General features: G+C 39.9%; 1 protein-coding gene across 1 annotated transcript in view; it reads right to left on the bottom strand.

Moving 5' to 3' along the window:
* Positions 1-19,796, bottom strand: part of LOC122345793 (hedgehog interacting protein) — a 32,353-nt gene that overhangs the window by 11,323 nt on the left and 1,234 nt on the right. The window contains exons 2-10 of the mRNA XM_043240258.1: positions 17,451-17,643; positions 13,461-13,602; positions 11,057-11,258; positions 5,262-5,413; positions 4,485-4,658; positions 4,229-4,372; positions 3,621-3,742; positions 2,034-2,157; positions 1,471-1,601 (exon numbers count right to left, since the gene is read on the bottom strand). Of these exons, the coding sequence (XP_043096193.1) occupies positions 1,471-1,601; positions 2,034-2,157; positions 3,621-3,742; positions 4,229-4,372; positions 4,485-4,658; positions 5,262-5,413; positions 11,057-11,258; positions 13,461-13,602; positions 17,451-17,643 (1,384 nt within the window). The remainder of the gene's footprint in view (positions 1-1,470; positions 1,602-2,033; positions 2,158-3,620; positions 3,743-4,228; positions 4,373-4,484; positions 4,659-5,261; positions 5,414-11,056; positions 11,259-13,460; positions 13,603-17,450; positions 17,644-19,796) is intronic.

Here is a 19,796-nt window from a genome sequence, read left to right as displayed (position 1 = left end):
CTTACAAATCAGCAACAAATGCTATCTCTCCCTCACAGAGGCCCACTCTTGGCAAAGCATGAGATTTATTCTCTGTCACACTTGACCTGGTGTTTGGATTCGAGAGTTTATGTTCCCTGTGATGCACTGAGCTGTGGGGATATTACATGGTGGCAGAGAGTACAACCTAGCAGCAGTGAGTGGGCATAACTTTGCTTTGGCGAGGAGCTGGCGTCAAGTTCACATAAAAATGACCCCCATTACTATTCAAGTAAGCCAGAAATCAGTTGTTATCAATGTTGAAAGAACAACTAAGGAAATGGAAGAGATTGCGCATGTAAACCATATATGCTGACGGATTGGGCTGACCTTCGATTTCCAATTGTACCGTCTGTTAGCAGCGAAAAAGAGGAAGTAATCTGTCAGGAAACTAAAGGAGTACTGTGTCATAGCAAAGCGGCCCTTGGAGGAAAGATTTTTGAAAATGGGAGGTAGGACAAAGTATTGGTTTTCTTTCTGTTCTGTATCATTCAGATGACTCTTGGATTCGGGAGGCAGTTTTTTCTCCTTCCTGTGACTACGGTATACGCATTCTAATGTAAAACGATCGCTTCATTAGACCTTGTCTAAACTAAACAAATCTTTTGTTTGCTTTTTTTTTACTCCTTTTGAGAAATGCCTGTAGTTACACTACTGTTCAAATGTTCAGAAGCCTATTATGCTTACCAAGGCTGCATTTATTTTGATCAAAATACTGTAAAAACACAAATATTGCGAAAAAAAATTTGCCCACACTTTATATTAGGTGGCCTTAACTACTGTGTACTTTAATTTGATAAAATGCACCTACTGCGTACATAAATGTTTTACATTGTACATTTTTTAAAAATACCTATATGTAATTAAGTCTGTAATTAAAGTGTCCTATTATGCCATTTTCACATTTTTATGTGGTGTGTAATGTAGCTGCATGTGAATGTAAATGATCTGCAAAGTTGTAAATCGGAAAGTGCACAATAAATAAAATTATTGTCTCCCAAAATAAAGAGTTGACTCTATACAGCCTAAACAATTTGTTAGTAATTTGAATCCCACTTCTGTGACGACTAAACATCATGGCGCACCACACTTTTGCATAATTCCCACCTATGTTGTACATTGGCCAGCCGCAAATAACTTGAACAGGCTTTGGAAGTCATTCCTCTTATAATCAATGTTAATAGCACAAGTCATTTTTTTTTCGATGATTCTGTATGAATAGAACATTCAAAAGAACTGCATTTCTGTAGTAATGTAAATGTCTTTACTGTCACTTTTGAGCAATTTAACGCATCCTTGCTGAATAAAATTTCTTTAAATATTTTTTTTTTAAAAGCATCTTCTGTATAATAGAACTTTACACTGACAGAACCATGAATAAAGTTTATGACAGAATCACACATAATGTGCGGTGAAATGAACACACATCAAGCTTTTTGAGAGCTCACTGACCTAATTCATCTTCGCCAAACCCCAGGATGTGGCCGACCAGCGAGGAACCACAGGAACTGCTAGTACCAAGACAAAGAGGCTTCTCTTGCCACGGCCTGTTTTCTGAAGGCCTCTGCAGAATTCTGAAGTTCCTGTAAGGACCATAAAGTCAGGGGTTAAAAATGTCATTGCTATGCAGACTTGAGTGAACATCTTTATCTTTTACAAAACATAATTTACTGCTTTGGATTTCCAGAAACAATTTACCTTCTACAATTTATCTCTCACTGTTGACAAAAAAGGCAGGCTGATAGTGAAGATAAATTATAAACCTACGTAAAGTGTGAAAAACATAAACCAGGGGCACATTGACCTGGCAGGAAAACTGCTATCGAATTACCCTGAAAAAGCTCTTTTTGACCATTGGAGTATGTTGTGAATGTGTGTATTGGCAGTTAATAACACAGGAAAGATGGCAGTTTCCATTTGCAGTTTAAAGATTACCACCAAAACTCAAAGAGCAGCAATGTGAAAATGGAAGTTCAATATCTGTTTTTTCTACAACATATAGTAATATAACATACCCATTTTTGTCTCCAAATACATAACTTCCATAAAGTCTTCTTGACTGGCATCCCCGGTAGATGAATCCACCAACTGGGACAGCACCTTCATTTAACCCCAAATCAAACATAGATGGTTCATTTTCTGTGGGCAGACACAACAACAACTCACCATCAAGAAAGAGAAGCAGAGCAAGGTAACAAGTCGACATGGGGTTGTTTTATGAGTTTAAGTTATTTTTATGAGATTTGAGTTATTTGAACTTAAAAATTCAAATGAATTACAGGAAATCACCTGCATTGTTTAGATAACTCAATTGTACACTTTTGTATCTCTATGTCTTCAATCACCATCCTACATGTGTTGCAAAGTTGATTTATGCCCATATTAACAGTTTTCTTTGTTTGTGTAAGGGATATCCATGTTTACCACAATCTGTCAAGAAACCATTAGCACTTCACACAGGCTGGTTTTAATTAGCTATTCCCCAGACGATTACAAAAACACTATGTAAACTTCAAATGGAGGGCTATGTTTATTTTACTAAATGTCTTTATTAAAGGAATAGTTCACCCAAAAATAAAAATTATAGCATATTTTACTCACCCCCAAGCCATCCTAGGTGTATATGACTTTCTTCCTTTAGACGAACAGCTCATATACACCTAGGACGGCTTGGGGGTGAGTAAAATATGCTGTAATTTTCATTTTTGGGTAAACTATTCCTTTAAGCACTGTTAAATTCACATTAAAGCTCCAATAGATTAGGAAAAGGACACGAGAGGAAAGTGTGAGGTAATCCTACATTTACTATTGCGTGTTTGTGTATATTTGTGTAAGTTTGTATGGCTACAAAGATTACAGCAGCTTAGGGAATGGCCAGTATTATAACCTTACAGTCGGAGCCCCGTAAAACAGTCATTCACCATGGTGATAGTTTAACATCGTAAATGGCTTGGAGTTTGGGGTAATTTGGCACACTTTCGAGACAATCTTTTTGGGGTTTAAATGCATTGGCTGGAAGAGCGCCACATTTATTTGCTGCCAATGTGCAAGGAGGAATATGAGAAAGCCAATCCATTACTTTGGCCATAGGAAATAATATATATTCACTTCTGGTATTGATTTAAGGGTCTTCGTCAGCACGACTGAGAGATGGACTGCCATGCTTGTGGTTTTGTGTTTCAAAAATGTACTAAATGACCATATAAACACTCTTCGACAGCGATAAATTAAATAGTTGTACATATGCTGTTAAGTCCCCATGGATTAAAAGAAGCATTTTATATTTAAAGTGTGTTCTCACATTATGAAACAATTGTGTTGTAATATATTCTTGAATAAAGGGTTGATCGGTTTCTACGGAAAGCCTTAAATCATTTTTTTGGAATGTACCCCATTCCATCGAAGACATTCTGTTCTCAGCATAAAAGCTTAACGTTATTTCATAACCAGTACATGGAGGGAGAATTTAATGTTTTGTGAAATACAATACAGGAACTTCTTGAGTGGTTGCCTGGTTGGAACTATTTGGCTTGTTGAAAAGCTTTCTGCTTGTACAGTAATCCATCATGTTTTTAGAAACCAGCCACTTCTAACAGACATACCGTAGTCTTTCCCTTTGATGACCTGTAGGATCCTGCCTGTTGTCGTATTTTTGCCAACAGTATCTGTGCACAGGATCAGCAGACTCCCATTGGTGTCCATGCGGAGCTTATCCACCGCACACCTAGAGCACAAAATACCATTTTAATGCATTTTACAAGACAGCAGTAGTTTAAACCACTCTGCTATTTAATTATACAGTATTTGTGTTGGCGTGCACTTCTAATTCTAAAGGGCAAGATTGGCCACGTCCCTTAATTCCAGACAAATCTTAATGCTTAATTACATTCTTGAGAAACTGTGTGCTTCCACCTTTTCTTTTGGTAACAGTTTGGGTGGGCGCTTTTCCAAAGTGAGGTCCATAAATAAGTGATTTACTGCATCTGGTGCAGAAGAACTTGACTAGCCTGCACAAAACCCAGCCCTGAACCCCAATGACCTGGAATGCGACTTCAAGCCAGACCCCATCGATTAACATAACTGATGTGCAGGTGCAAATTCCCACATCCATGTTCCAACATATAAAGAAATTAATTCATAGAATAGCTTTCCATAACAATTTCACAATCATTTTTTTCTAAAGACAATTCAGTAAAATGTTTAATCTTACCTCCCTGGGTCATGTAGTCCATGGGCGAAGATTTCAGGGGGCTGATTTGTGCTGTTGAAATAGGGGTTGTTTTTGGGTATAGAGTAAGGAGTACTACAGCAATCAGTATCCACATCCACCCGAAGAACAGATCCTGTGAAATCACTAAGGCACAAAAACACTCCATTGAAAATATTTGAAATGATGCTAATTTCACTATTAAATAGCTTCACACATCAAGACTGATTTATTACAGCTATAAGCATTTTATACTTACCTCAGACCATCCATTTCCTCCATATCATCCAAAGTGATCATGCCATCACCTAAAAAGATGTGCAGAAGCCCATCAGGGCCAAAGAGGAGCTGCCCTCCCAGATGCTTTCGGTGGAGCTCAGCTACTTCCATTAAAACCCGAGTGGTCCTTGTGTCCACCTGGTTTGGGTTTTTCCTAAAACCAAATATTAAAGCATTAATATATAAACCTAAATCCACCATTCCATCCATTTTCTGAACTGCTATGGTTCAGACAAAAAAACTTGTAGGGTAAAAGGAACTTTACAATTTTAATTAATGCATTTTAAAAATAATTTTTATGTACTTATTCATTTAATAGTTTAAAACACAAAAAAGGCTAATTTACAAAAAGTATACGTTTGTGGGTTTCTTAATACTGGGTGTTTTGCATCACAGCTGGGGAACTGAACACAATCAGAATGGATGTCAGCCTTCAAGATAATTATATGTTGTGATTACATATCTCTATAAAACATTCATCACTGTCAGCGAAAGCATTTCATGAGGATCTCTGCTTCTCATGACTTATCCAAAACCGCATGGAAAACAAATATTACGCATATACGTCCATGTGTAAAATGTTTGATCCAAGGCTGTAACCACAAATTGACAATGGGAAAGGGCAGGGTTTTGTCCGTAACAGAAAATCTTTTTGTTAACTTTTTTGTTTTGCCTTTTGGAATATCAAGACAGACGATTTGACAATATCTGTATATGAGGAAGGTGCTTGGTCAGATTTTGACTGATTTCTCATTACCTGGACACAGTGTACTCGACTACACGAAGAATGTGGTCGTGTGGTCCGATAGCCCAGCGCTCTTGGTTGGTTGTGTAGGAGACGTAGAGCTTTCCATTTTTCTTATAATTGGGGTGGAATGCAAGGCTTAGCAAGCCCCTTTCATCTCCTCCCTGCAAGTCAGATGGGGTACACAAAGAATCCAGAAGTTAATTATGTCCCTTTTTTAGATTGGGCTGGGCTGCAAAAAGCTAAAGCCGGGCCTCCCCATGTCCCCTTCTCTCTCTCCTTTTTCTCTCTGCCTTTCTCCATCTCGGTCTCTCTCCATATGGGGGCCAGTTACCCCATGCCCTCTTGCCCCCTTGCTTTTTTTTCTTACCTCCCCTCTCCTTGACTACTGCATTACAAACGATTATAAAACATTTGACTTCAAGCACCCACCCCCCATCCCACCACCCATTCACTTTTCACCAACCCAGTCTTGGTTATGGGCGCTTGTATTTGGGGCCAGGCTCCTCTGGGATGCCTAGGCCCTCCTTGCGGCCTCTATTGTGCAAGTGATTTGTGTGTGTAATCTTTGGGGGATATCCGTGAATGCAGTGCAGAGTGGCTGAAACAATTCATTAGCTCGCTCGCAGTTCATAGAGAGCACAAAAGTCCAGGATTCCTTTACCCCACCACCACCACGTCCACCCTCTTTCCCCCCTCTCTCTCTTTTTTTATTTTTAAACCCATGCAAAATTTGAGAGAGGCAGGCAAGAAAAAGAATGGGCAGAAAGAAAAAAAACATTCCCACTGTCTTGGCAACAAGTTAGAAAACATTGAAATTGCTTGTGTAATAGGTAGAACCTCTCATCCCGGAGGCTACTACACGAGTTGTCACTACTCTGGTGGTCCACTCATCATAGCCCGTTGTAATAAGCAGCTATGTCGCTTTAGTTCCTGGGGAAAGTAATAATGTTGGGCTTTACTCCCTTTCATCTTTCCAACTTTGTTTTCCTTCTGGCAACACAAGTGAAATGAATGAACAGATTGCTAAGCGTACGCCTCATGAATGAACCAATGAATCAATGAATGAACAAACGGGTTTGAGGCAAGTCCCTGAAAAACGATTATGATTTAATGCTTTGGGATAAGACATAACGCCAGTTTAATTACAGCACATACACTAACAATTTAGCGATATTGGCTGTCAAATAAGTAAACAAATAGAGTTTTCATGAAATTAGCTGGCTGTGCCATCTCTGCGGCATTCCTTTTGGATTTCTCACAGGAATTCAGCAAAGAGAGGTCTTCTGTGGATTGCTCAAGTTAACGGTGTGGTTCAGCTCACAGTACACGCCAAAGCATACAGACCATAAATTGGTCAGAGCGACTCTGTTGGGCTGTGCTGAAGTAATCCAATTCGAATAGGCTTCAAGTGCTAGCGCTCCATCTCTGGAATGCTCCGGAGGAATTCGAATTGGATCTGTAGGGACATGAATAATAACACTCAGGAGGACTCTTTAGTAGACCACAAAGAGTGAAATCACAAGCAAAACTTTGTGGTACCCATTAAATGTCTGTTCTACATTAGTCAAACACAAAACGAGGTTGGGTTGAGTTTACAGCAGGTTGATATCATTTATTCATGCTCTCCTTTTTCAAATGAAAAGTTCTTCCTTTCCCCGAAAACTCCCTCTCAACATGTTGGACTCCTGATGCACTGACCTGAATCCCAAAACAAACACAGAGGGAGCAGGTCAAGTTAAGAATTCCAGAGAGTCGTATGATCTCAGGCCAGGGACCACCAAAGAACAAAATTAGCTGAAATATTAGCTTTTGCTAATGATCGCTCCTTCAACAAGTAGGCACAAAAAAAACCCTTCATTTTTCCAGGCCCGTTCCTCTGGGTGCTACCAAAAACTTAATTAAGAGAAGACAAACTTCATGATATTCTCCCTCCATCCATCATGGCAGATGTAGGGCTACGTGTACGACCCTCTCGTTAGTTGCAACTCTGGTACATGTTGTTCCACTAAAGAACTTTTCTTAGACTTTTTAGATTTCACTAGGGTAACCTTCAGCACGCTGACGTCGATAGGAACAGTTCAGCTCTGAAATCTGGCTTCAAAAAGTCACGGTCAGAGGTTCTACGCTATGTTATTGTTAGCATTGTGCGCATTGCCTGTTGCTTTGACAGTACGAAGATTAGGTTGTAACAGCTTCTTGAAAAGAATGCTAGTGAGAATACATTGGGGTCAGATGTATTCGCAGACAGGAACAGGGAGCACTACTGCCCCCCTCCTGGACCCCCATCCACCCCATCGGCAGCTGCTTGCCTTTCAGGGCTTGATGCATGGGCTGGCTTGCACATTGTTTCTGAGCACCTTTTGATCCTTATTGGCTCAGGCAATCCTACATAAAGAGGCATTCCACCCGAGCTGATTGGAGAAAAACAATGCGTGCCTACCTCAAAGGCAATCTGAAATGCTCACACTAATTCAGAGTTCCATTTAGTTCAACACAATGAATCCCAAGACCCAAGTCAAATCCCCCTCCTCCACCTGTTAACACACATTAATCCTGTGACAGCGCTGGAGGATCGCTCACTTTCAAGCGGTGAAAAGAGCAGATCGAATCGTAGGATAACATTCACTTATTGCAGCAGCAGCTCTCTGGAGCAATCCACAAATCTTCTGAATGGCTCCATCACAGGTGCTCATCCTGTCTCGGGGGTCCTCGTGAAGTTAAAACCTCGTCCAGGAAGTTATGTGAGATGACAGCTAAGCAAGAGGCCGTTTCTCAAAGAGAACTGTTCAAAGAGTCAGAGGACGAGGGTGGAAAAGGTCCATTTGTCAAAGCTAGGATACTTATTTTTTGACAGAGTTGAGAGCCCTCCTGCTCGTCGAGCTGAAAGAGCTCAACAGCTGTGCGTGTCAAGTGACAGAGTGCACAACATGCTGTGATCTATTTGCTTCGGCAAGGAATAGTTTTTTGCAGCTGGACCCCTTGAGTTAGCTGATACACCACAATGGAACTCCGCTCACATTGCGTGCAGATGTCTTCTTCACTATGTCTAGCAAGACAACAACAAAGCAGTCCCATACTTGTGTACCTATCACGTCAACACAAACTGAATCAGGGCTCTTTCACACAAATAGTTTAGAAGATAAACACTTTAGAGCACTGAAATCGTACACTTCAGGATCACTGTATGACTTTTTTCGTCATCTGGAACACAAGTAACTAGTTTACAAGATAGCTCCAAAAATAGATAACTACTTGTTAACTATTTAAGGGCTTTTGCTGATAGTGTTCTTACTTTGTTGAAACCTGGTGTAGGGTTGTACTTGAAGACCAGCCATAGATGTGAGAGTGTGTAATAAAGTAGTTTGCAATAAATCAAATAGGACCGCAGTCCTATAATATGCTTCTTCAGTAGCCAGTGCATTCCAGCTTGCTAGATCTATGCAGCAGAAACCAAAATGGCAAAAGTTCTCTGGGTCAAAACCATTGGGTGTTTGATCTTTGACACTTTCTTTGGAAGATCTGAATTGAGACATCAAGACAAACTAGAGTGTCTACTATAAAGAAAAAAAAAAATCAAACGATCAAGTTCTATAGAATATTCTCTTTACATGCATGTTGGTTTCATATGCTTTTAAAAAAATATATCATTTATAAAGCATTTCAATGCATCTAAAAATATCATGCGGTGTAGCCATGAAGTAAAAGGTCATATTTTCTTACCTTTTGAATGAATGTTAGTTTTCTGTAGTGATTATTTTTTAATAGCATGAATTATTTATGAACATCAAAAAAGATTAAGGTAAATAGCATTGTGTAATTGACCTTGACATAGTCATATGTGTCTGCAGGTGTCCTCTGCATCATATAATTACATGTATTTTCTTGGTTGGTGAAAACTGCAATAATAACCATAAAAGACCAATTAAAAGGCCTTCTTATTTATATTACGACTTTGACGATTTTGACTTTATGTCCTGCAAAATATATATAAAATTTATTTTAATTAAGATATTAAGACCAGAAGATGTGCATGTAAGTCATTGTATGTACATCTGGACCCAAATTTAAATTCATAAAAAATCATAAAGGTGGTATTAAGGATAAAAGGAAGGGGATCAGTCGTGTGTCTGTATTTCAGTACACAACTTCTGTCAGTAATTGGAGAAGCACAAGTAGCACAGAATATTTGATAATGTCACACAGTTTGTGTGCGTGTGTGAGTGACTGAAGAGATATGGTTTCATCAGAGAACACCCACGGCGCTCTGGGAGACTCCCTCAAGTAGACAGAGCATTGTTTCCAAGCAGTTTGGCTTAACTGGCAGTAAGGGGATTGCGCTTGAAGGAGATACAGAACATTAGAATCAAAGTCATGATAAAACACTATCATCCCCCTTCATGCCCAAGTCGGGTCCCAGTGGATCCCAAGGCCTTCCACGGGCACAAAGGCCACATGTCCTGTTGATGCTCCGAGTAAACATAGCCGACTCGGAATGATAATGGCTAAACTTGACAGAATAGCACTCTTGGGGTCTGCCCGGGCTTGAGCTTACTCTAATTGTCGTAATGATTGCTTTATCGACAACCAATTATGTTTAATGACGATAAGGCACATTGGGGGTCTTTCCTGTGGGGCTGTTGCATGTTGACTCCATAATTGCTCTTTCTCCTTTTATAAGTGAAGCAACGGGAGGTATGCAATATACATAAACTTCCTGTCAAAAAGCAGGTCTCTTCCTACATCTCCGGACACTTGCTAAACAAAATGCTCTCCAATTGCAGAATGCCTCAGTTCTTGTGGGGGCAGATAAACATCTGTTGTGACACACGCCATAACTACTACTGACAGACATGCATGTAAGCGAACGCTACAGCTGGCAACATTTCAGCCTTTCTCACTGATCCTCAACAATCAAACACAAGGTTTCCTCTGCTGGCAGTCAGGTTGACAGCAAGCAAACCACACACATAGAAGCCCACATACAGAATACATTTGTATAATAATACAAATTTTGCGCCAACACTATTTTTGGCGTCAGTATCACCCTCCATTCAGGTTTTGATTTGTGGTGGGAGGAGAGGAAAAATGGAAATAAATCCATAGAAGTTGTTATTGTGCTCCTTAAAGATTCTATTCTGTTAGGGTTATTTCTCCCACCTCGGCTTCGTCTGAGAAGGTGCCAAACCAAAATGATGAACAACAGATCTTTCAGGTTTCAGCGAGGCTTCCTGATTTATGCGAGACAGACTTCTCTGATGGTGGGAGGTCAGGCTGTATGAATATCAAATAGGAGCTAGTTCCTCTTCAGAGGCAGATATGTCAGCAATGTTGGGTGAGAAAATACAAAAAAAAAATTTAACAAGTTTTGCTAAAAGTTATTAGCATCCCTGACAAAAATGCTTGAAAGGTTCCACTGGGATATGATTTGGAGTAAATAGCCTCCTAATAAATTAATGGAATTAAATCATATTAAAAAAGGTGCACATTTAAAGAGACTATATGATCGGAAAAGTGCAGTATTTGACACCAGAAAAAACTTTTTCCTGAAGAAGTGTTTTTATAAATTTTGAATTGCATAATTGCAGGTTTTGTTTCTCTAAAGAAGCTCTAAAAATGTTTTTCATATTACTGCTGAGACTGGAATCTTAATCTGACACAAGTGCACATGAAATTTCAGATTTGTTTCTTTACATATAGTACTTCTTAATTAAAAAAACACTGATCACACCTTTAGGTATATAAAACTTTGTCAATCCAGCCAACTGATAACATCACAATGGCAACTGATAACAGCTTTCACTTACCTTTATGCCACTTTGGACAAGCTTATGAATGTCCAGAAAAGGCTCTTTTAGGAGCTCCATGTCATGTGTTAGGATACGGACAAAGCCTTCCTTCTCCAAAATAAAAAGCCGCTGTGATCCATCCCCACAATGCACCACACCAATAGGCTGTCGAAGACCACTAAGGATCTCCTGAGTGCAGTAGCAGTTGTGTTTATGTTTTCTATAGGAAAGGAATGGAAAGATTAGAAATTTAGATGGGCTAGTTCATGCATCAGGCTTTCAAGCTCTTGTCTAACGTCTATTTCTTTTGCCATAAACAGTAGAACCATATGCGTTTAATCGTTATAAGCTAGTTTATTACAATTTAAAATGCAACAGAATCTTTTCTGCTTGACACACTGATTTGGGAGTAGACTGAATAAAACGCCACAGGAGAAGTTCATTTAACATAGTCAGAAGTTGGGGGCTCTCAAGCTGTGAAACAAGTGTTCCATTAACCACAAATCACATTTGATGTGGGGACACGCCAACTCACATTATGCCTTAAATAAAACAAGGGCATCAGCAGTGTGGGTGCTCCTGTTAACAAGCAGTCTTGGAGGGATTTTCCATAGATGTAATAGGGGGGTAAACTGGCAGCAAATGTATGTCTGACATCTTGTGCCTAAGCTGTAGAATAACGTCAGTCTGACGTGCTTGCAGTGACTGTGCCTGATCAGATATGCTGCTTTACTGGCCCTTCGCAATGGGAGGTCCGATGAAGAATTATGACATTCTTTTTACAATGACTGTGGGCTCAGGGCCTTCTCAAAACACATGGCGGATTCACAGCTCATCATTATTTTCCCCAGAAGTTCACACAAAAGTAAAGCATTTATTACTGTGTTGGTTGTTGCAAGATGTTGAGGGCACAATGCACTGAAATATGTCATTAAATCAGATCGGAATAATGACCGAATGCTGAGTGTGATGATTACTCATGTGTCATTAAGAGAGAACTAACTCACTGCTTAAATTTAAATTCTGTCATCATTTACTTACCCTTGTGTCCTTCCAAACCAGTACGACCTGTTTTGTTCATCTTGGAAGTACAATTTAAGATATTTTTTATGAAATCTGAGAGCTTTCTGACCCTGAATAGACAATCCATGTGACATCAGTGGTTCAGCTGACGTGAGTTTTGGTACTGTCATAAATGTGCATTGAATACTAACACAGTTGAACAAAGTTATTCTCGTAGTTTCATAAAATTAAGGTTGAACCACTAATTTCACATGGACTATTTGAATGATATCCATATCTTTATGGGCCTTGAATGTGGTAGTTCCCTTGCTGTCTATGAAGGGCCAGAAAACTCTCTATTTGTGTTCCAAAGATGAACAAAGTTCTTACAGGTTTGGAACAAAATAAGGGGAAATATATAACAGCATTTACATTTTTGGATGAACTTCTCCTTTAACTACATCAGTTTGAAGAATAGTTATAGGAATTATAGAAGCAGCATAACTTGTTACCATACTTGACTATCAGTGATTTAGGAGTACTACAGGTGATCTTGTTGACTACACATATGAATCCATCATTGTAAGCTATGAGAAGTGATACTTAAGTCTTTTCCTGATACTAATATGAGATTACAATCAACAGGATATTCAGCTATGAGCTAAGTCAGAGCCAGCCCCAAAATGACATCCCTTGCTATGTCCTGTCACAAATGGTCAAAGCCCTCTGGCTGTCACCAACAGTTCATAGTTCCTGCCATATAAGCACTTTCTTTGTGTTCTTAAAGCTGGCTAAATTCAGTCTGGACACAAAGCTCTGGCTTGGAAAGGGGGCAATGGACCAGTCAACGAGTGCAGGAATGTTGTGACATGGAAGGTTATTCAGGCGTGTCTTGTCTCTAGTGACCTTGTTGAGGCTGCCCTGATGACCTAGAAGTCTAAGCAGGCCAGTCAGACTGAGCCATGGGATATTATATGACTGTAAGAAGGCTTCTCTCATGCCTGATGCACGCAGATGTCATCAACAGGGAACAGCTCACCCAAAAAATGGATATTTGGTCATTATTTAATCGCCTTCATATAACAAAGTTCAAATGAATGGGAACTGGAAATGTTGCAAATGATGCAAAAGTACGTAAAAATTGGATTGCACAATGAAAAAACCTGATTTTTGAAAATTGTTAAAAACCATGTTATCATGTAACTCTTCATATTATACATATATATATATGGGGTGTGGCATTTTGGTGCCTGAAAGCTCTATTTAACTTTTATTATATTGCAAAGATTGACCAGAACATTCTTCATAAATTCGTCTTTTATATCTGGAATGAATAAATAAATATTAACAGATTTTATTTTCAGGTTAACTAAATATGTACTGTTCAACAAATGTGTGTGTAAAACCCAATTAAGTATACCTGTTAATCACTTCTATTTTTTCATCTAACAGGTAGTTGGAATCTCTGCGCAGTTGCTTTCTGTGAAAATCTGGAAAGCACAGGCCTCCGTCCTTCCTTCCATAGTACTGGCAGAACTCATCCACGTCGGCTTGGAACAGTTCTAAAAAACACAGACAGACAGACAACTGGTCTCAGCCTGAGATAGACACCACACAGGGTCCATGGATGATGTAATCACCTCCAAAACCAACTGAATCCCCTACAGTCAAAGCTGTACTCGAGTCAAGTATGTCCTCAGCCATCAGACGGCTTATTGTGTGGGCGTTTTGGTGGTGATTCCAGTGCCAAGCTTAATTCCTATCTTGACTATGGTGCATTTATGAAGTACTGAGTCTCAAATCAAGACATTTGTTTTTGCCTCTCATATCTGACAAGTGCAAGTCATGGTCATTCATATCGTTCCAGACTCCAGACCTTTAACCATTTGTTAAAAACGGTCATATCTGACAGATACACACTTCTGGGTGCTACAATTATGTGATGGTTGAACCCTATTGAGGTATTACAAACCGCTTCAGACATGTGTGGTCCGTATGTGGAAAGTTTGTGAGTTTAATTAAACCCAAAAATGCCAAACGCTTAGTGTGTATCTCCTTTGCTGTTATGTCTTTCAGCAGAAACTTGCAGGTCAAATCCAAATAAATGATAAGTACACACCCAAACTGATTGATTATATTTAAGAGATTAAGTTTGCTTGCTTACTTTCACGGAAAACACCCTTATTTATTTCTCCAACCATAGCCAAAACAAATTGACAGTAATTCAGACATCTAGAGTTGAGGAATGTGCAAAGAAAATTCTGAAAATTAAATGTGCGGCAATTAAATCATATTTTACAGGAACCTTTTGGCTGAATGAGCAGCGCGACAAGAAGAGAGGACAGGACTCGGTTTGGCTGACCTGAAAACCTCACTGATATGCTTACCACCTTAGCTAAGCGCTCTCATGGGGAGGAGTAGAGCAAATACAGCAGTGATAGAAACACAAACACACTCCTCTACTTCCTTTTATCTACAGTGAGCCCCCCATGCCACATGAGGAAGGGGGCTGCGTGTGGGAGGGAAGCAACAGCACCAACAACAGAGGTGATAGGATATCCCTAAACATCTAAACACAACAGTGAGATCAAACGCACACACACACCCACCACCACCACCACCTCCACTCACACTGCCATACCACCCACACACAAACCGCAGTGGTTATCTTGGGCCTGCTGGTGTGAGCGGTAAGGGTCTTGAAAGTTGTTGTCAATAGCAGCTGAGAGGTCAGAATCTATGCAGTTCCCACACTTTTAAATTCCCATGATTTTCTGTATCCTTCCATGTCCATATTTCATATTGATGGATAAAATAAAAAAGCATTTTATGACCATTCAGACTATTTACTAATAAATCATGATGTGGGAACAAGTTAAAAAAATTCTGATTCAAATTAACTATTCACTCAAATTACTATAAAATCAAGTGATATCATTGTTTATAATGACCATAGCATTTCTATGCCTTAGAGAACAACAAATAAAAGTTTTTGTTTTTTTTTACATCTATGGTTCCATGAAGAATCTTAAAATCAAAGTATTTCCAACAGACAGGGGTTCTTGTAATGCAAATGGGTTATTCGATTTATTAAAATGTTCTTTATTCTAAGAAAAAAAAAATATTTTGGAACAGAACAGCAGTTCACCTAAAGGTTCTTTGGGAAACCCATAATTGTTCTTCTAATGCATTGCTCTTAAACTCAATTTCTAGAGGTCCAAAGCTCTGCACAGTTTAGCTCCATCCCTAATCAAACACACCTGATCCAGCTAATCAAGATCACTAGAAACATCCAAACAGGTGTGATTTGATGATGGTTGAAGCTAAACTCTGCAGAGCCTTTCCCATCCAGGAATTGAGTTTGAGGCCACTGTTCTATTGTATCGCAAAAACCCATTTTGTAATCTTTTTTCAAGAGTGTGTGGGAAGCTGTTTATGTCTCCGTTATATCTATGAGGTCATGGGGATCAAAAAAAGTGTCTGCTGATGTGGGGTGTGAATATATCTTCTCAAAGCGATTTTTTCGAGTGAATATCTGCCACAGGTCATGTCTTAACCTCCTAACCTCTCATTTGATTAGATTTCTTGTTATCCAGTTCTGATATAACGTTGCTGAATATTTAAGATTACGCGTTTTTTGGTACGCAAACCAATTCGAAGTTTAATCTTCACGACATCAAATGAGATCAACGCATTGAACAGACAACTGTAAAATGAATATTTGCAACTGAAATGTTTCTCATTAACCTCAGGGAACTGAGAGGACTTTTATTACTGTCGAGAACCAATGCGCAATCACGGTTTAAAAACAGGGTTAAAAATATGGATATAAATTAATCACATGAACTTAAAGGACTGTCTAATTTGAACAATTTATAACTTCCCTAAACATGGCGAAAACACTGTGTGGCCTCAACTACGGTCTCAGCCCCTCCACAATATGCTCTAGTTTTATTGTACTGGCCTACAAAAAACAGGACAGAGAGAAAGAGACTCCACATCCTCAGCGCTATAGTTATACTTCCATCTGGTTATCTTCCAAAGCAACCTGGGTGGCCACCCAAAGTACTTGACATCTTGATGCACTTCAGCAGTTTTACATATACACAACCTTTGTAGAAAAATAAATGTGTCATTCGTCACCACATATGCTGATTTGGGAGGGGGAGAGGGGAGGGGGTAGAGTCTTTTGGCCCCAGCTCCTGTTCTCAGAGCCTTTACCACCGTTTTCTCTCTCTCTCTCTCTCTTTCCCATACGCTCATTCCCTCTATAAAGAGTCGCAACCGACAGCACACCCTTATTTATCTGTTTAGCAGAGGAAGATTGAAAGGTAAACTGTATGCATACAGTGTCTCATCTTTGTCGGTCCATTTGCATTTCCGTGGCTGCGTATGTGCGTGTGGCTTGTGTTTGTATATCGGCCCCCATCTAATCTGTTATAGCTGCACTGATAGGAAGAAGGTTTGGTCTGGCGGCCAGCTTTTGCATACCATTCCATCTGATGGAATGCATCATGCAGCGAATGTTGCAACACTATGGAGCAGCTATTGGATGTTTGCTCCTGATGTCATTCATGTTTGGGAGAAAATACAAACCTCATGATGGCTTAGAGCTTTTCAGGTCTTCGGACTCCTCCCCACTGCCATCTGTTCCCCCCCCCCTTATGTTTCAGAGGCCTTAATGTTTGTCTTTTCATTGAACGTAGGCTGCCACCAAGAAAAACAAACTGATTATGTGAGCATTGCCTTGAACAGGCCTCGTTTTCCGCTGCATCCTGTAAAGTGTGTGTCGTGTGAGGTGTGAGTGTCAGTCATGTCTAGACCGTAGTCAGACTGCGCACACACACATACCCAAAGACAGACGCACATAAACACCAAACACATCTTGGCAGGCTGTGTTGACGTAAAATAAGACGCTTGCCAAAGGACCGAAGGGAAGAAACAGGTCATAAAATCATTCATTTACAGCTACATTTTTTAGAGCTTTGTTTGGGGTGTTTTTGAGTCCTTCGTTTAGTTTGTCACAACTTCAAATTTCTTTTTTGTTGTTTATTTTAAATATGACATTTTTATCATTTATATTTCTATAATACCAATAATTTAATGCTTTTTATGGCGCTTAAGTCATGGCAAAGTTTAATAAAGGAAAAAAGAAAGACAGCAACAAGTGGTTCTTGAATGGCACTGCTTGAATAACAAATGAAACAATCTCTCTTTGCTAAGCAGGAGCTGCCATGGATGTTTTGCATTCTCCCAATATGCACCTTTAAAGGCTGATTAATGCACCTGAGGCAATTTTTTCACCTGGACTGGGCTGTGATACATGAGTCAGAAGAGCTCCATCAGTTGTTCCTGATGAACATACTAATGTTTTTTTAAATAAAACTCTTGCATTGATCTTGTTTGTTACCTGGTACGTGTCCTCGGCAGGTGTAGTAGAACTCTTGGCAGTAGTCGTAACATAAGCGGGGTAGATCTTGTTCTCTGTGTGGTGCCTTTTCAAGTTTGCGCGAGTGGAAGAGCATCTGGGCATGTGGTGAGCAATGGGCACACTTAATCTCCTCCAGCAGTCTAGAACACTCTGTGTTATTGGTTGAGAAGATCTGAGGAGCAAAAAACAACCAGCAAAGGTTAGAACCATGCTGCTAATTGAATGCGGTTCTATACCATGACTGTGTATTGGGTATATATATATATAATAAAAGAAAAATCAAACTATGTGGTTTGACACACATTTTTGGAATGTTTTCTCGTTAATTGGACGCAATTCACATTCTAAACATCTCTCTTAACAAACACCACACATCCATGTGGACTTGATTTCTCCTGATTTGTTTATTTCAGCTCACAAACAGCAAGCCAAAATTGCACCTCGCATGGCAGCTGAACCCATGCTGGAGCGAACGGACCGAAATGAGGATACTCAAAATGTTTCTTAAGTCACCAAACAAAAGTAAACAGTAGATTAGGGCCGAGAAAATGAGCAGGCTTATTTATGTAACAAATTAGCTGTAATAAAACAACAATGTAATCTGCTCCCTTCCCCAGACATGCGCCTGTGCCGCAGCAGTCTGGTAAACCTCCCTCTCTCTGTGTGAGGTCCATGTGTAAACACCAATTTATAGATAGACGGGCACATCATTCCCGTGCTGGTATCAACAAATTAGCAGTCTGTCCAAGTCAATTAGACCAGCAGACCCAGCAGACAGCGTATAGACGGGCCACCTCCTCCCCGGCCCACTGCTCTGCGTAGTAAACCATTTTGACAGATTTCTTTGATTTTGATTCTCCAGATTCTTTCAAGTGAATCAAAACCATCTTTGTGGGTGGAAGATAAAACGGTGTCCAAAAAATGTATTGACACCTCCGTATGAACCAGAACGTTTGGAACGTGAATTTTCGTGCTCTCTTCGCTCTCAATCTTGCAGTGGTTTGGTGTGTCAGCCTGGTCTGTGAGTGGCAACTCTCCTGCTTTAAATTGCCCATTGATTTAGTGAGCCATGGACTGGCACATGGTCCATGGAGAGAAGCATTTGTGTGCTCTCAACCATGCACTCTACCCATATGTTGCTGGGATGGGCTCCAATGTTGCCATCACCCTCACCAGCAACAAGAGGACCTTTGTGTTTTTTTTTTGTGTTTTCCAAAAAATGCCAAAAGTTGTCCAAAGCCGCTTCAAATCACACCACGGTCTACATCACAGCCTTTTACGGCAGTACGTAATGGCTGTCGAAACATGTCAGTGCAAATAGGAGGCATATATAAGCTTAAGTCCAGCTCTCCATTAGTGACATTAATAGTAGATGCTTTGAAATCGTGTTGTTCGGCACGAAAAGTCATGACAGTCATGTTTAAAAAGCAAAATCGGAGCACATGTTGGGATTATACATCACGGCACATAATATCCTTTGTCAATGGAACTGACAGAACAAATGTAAACACAAAGATACGTTCGAAAACAATGGCTCGTCATTTAGTGTCAAACAATGGGGGCAACTACAGCTCACAAGTTCTTTCCGAGGTGCCAGAAAAAAATGATCGTTGATCGGAGTTACCACAACCTTAAGATTAAACAAACAGACGATTTACCGAATGAATCACCTGATGTGATTCACGGAAATCACAGTTCAAACCAAACCACAACTGAGCTAACTTCCCCACAAAACCTGTAAGCTTGTTTTAAACAGCTTAAGTGAAACCATTTCGGCCCTCTGGGAATTGGTGTAAGTAAGTTTGGGGTGGGGAGCAGGACAAATACTCACTCAAAGGCATTAACTAACACTTGGACAGAGCCAAGGACTGGGGGAGAATGATGTTCTCCAGCTTCACCCATTAGTGAAACTAACAAACACAATGGTGTTGTTGTTATTCTTTTGCCATAAGCAAAAAGACTCCGTGTGTGGGCAGTGTAGTGGGGAGGAGGAGATGTCGACTCTTTTTTGTTCCATTCAGCCTCGCTCTTATTTGCATGACTTGAGCAAATTAAATGATGCAATATGGCTTTTTGTCGCAAACCGACGTGCGATGCCACCCAGCCGCGTATGTCGATTCGCGGAGGTTGTTTACATGAGAAAAGAGAGCGATTTCTCGGCATAGAATGTGTTCATTGATAAAACTATTGAGATGAATCTTCTCACGTCTATAGAAAGCCTCAGAAAGGTGCGATTCATTACCGATCGGGAGACATTTGTTTCCCATCTGTTTTATGTAAATTATGTCCATCACTGCGAGGAGCACATGCTGTCACTGAAACATC

Source organism: Puntigrus tetrazona, chromosome 1 (genome assembly GCF_018831695.1).
Source record: "Puntigrus tetrazona isolate hp1 chromosome 1, ASM1883169v1, whole genome shotgun sequence".
Taxonomy (NCBI): domain Eukaryota; kingdom Metazoa; phylum Chordata; class Actinopteri; order Cypriniformes; family Cyprinidae; genus Puntigrus; species Puntigrus tetrazona.
This window is presented reverse-complemented; position numbering and strand designations above follow the sequence as displayed.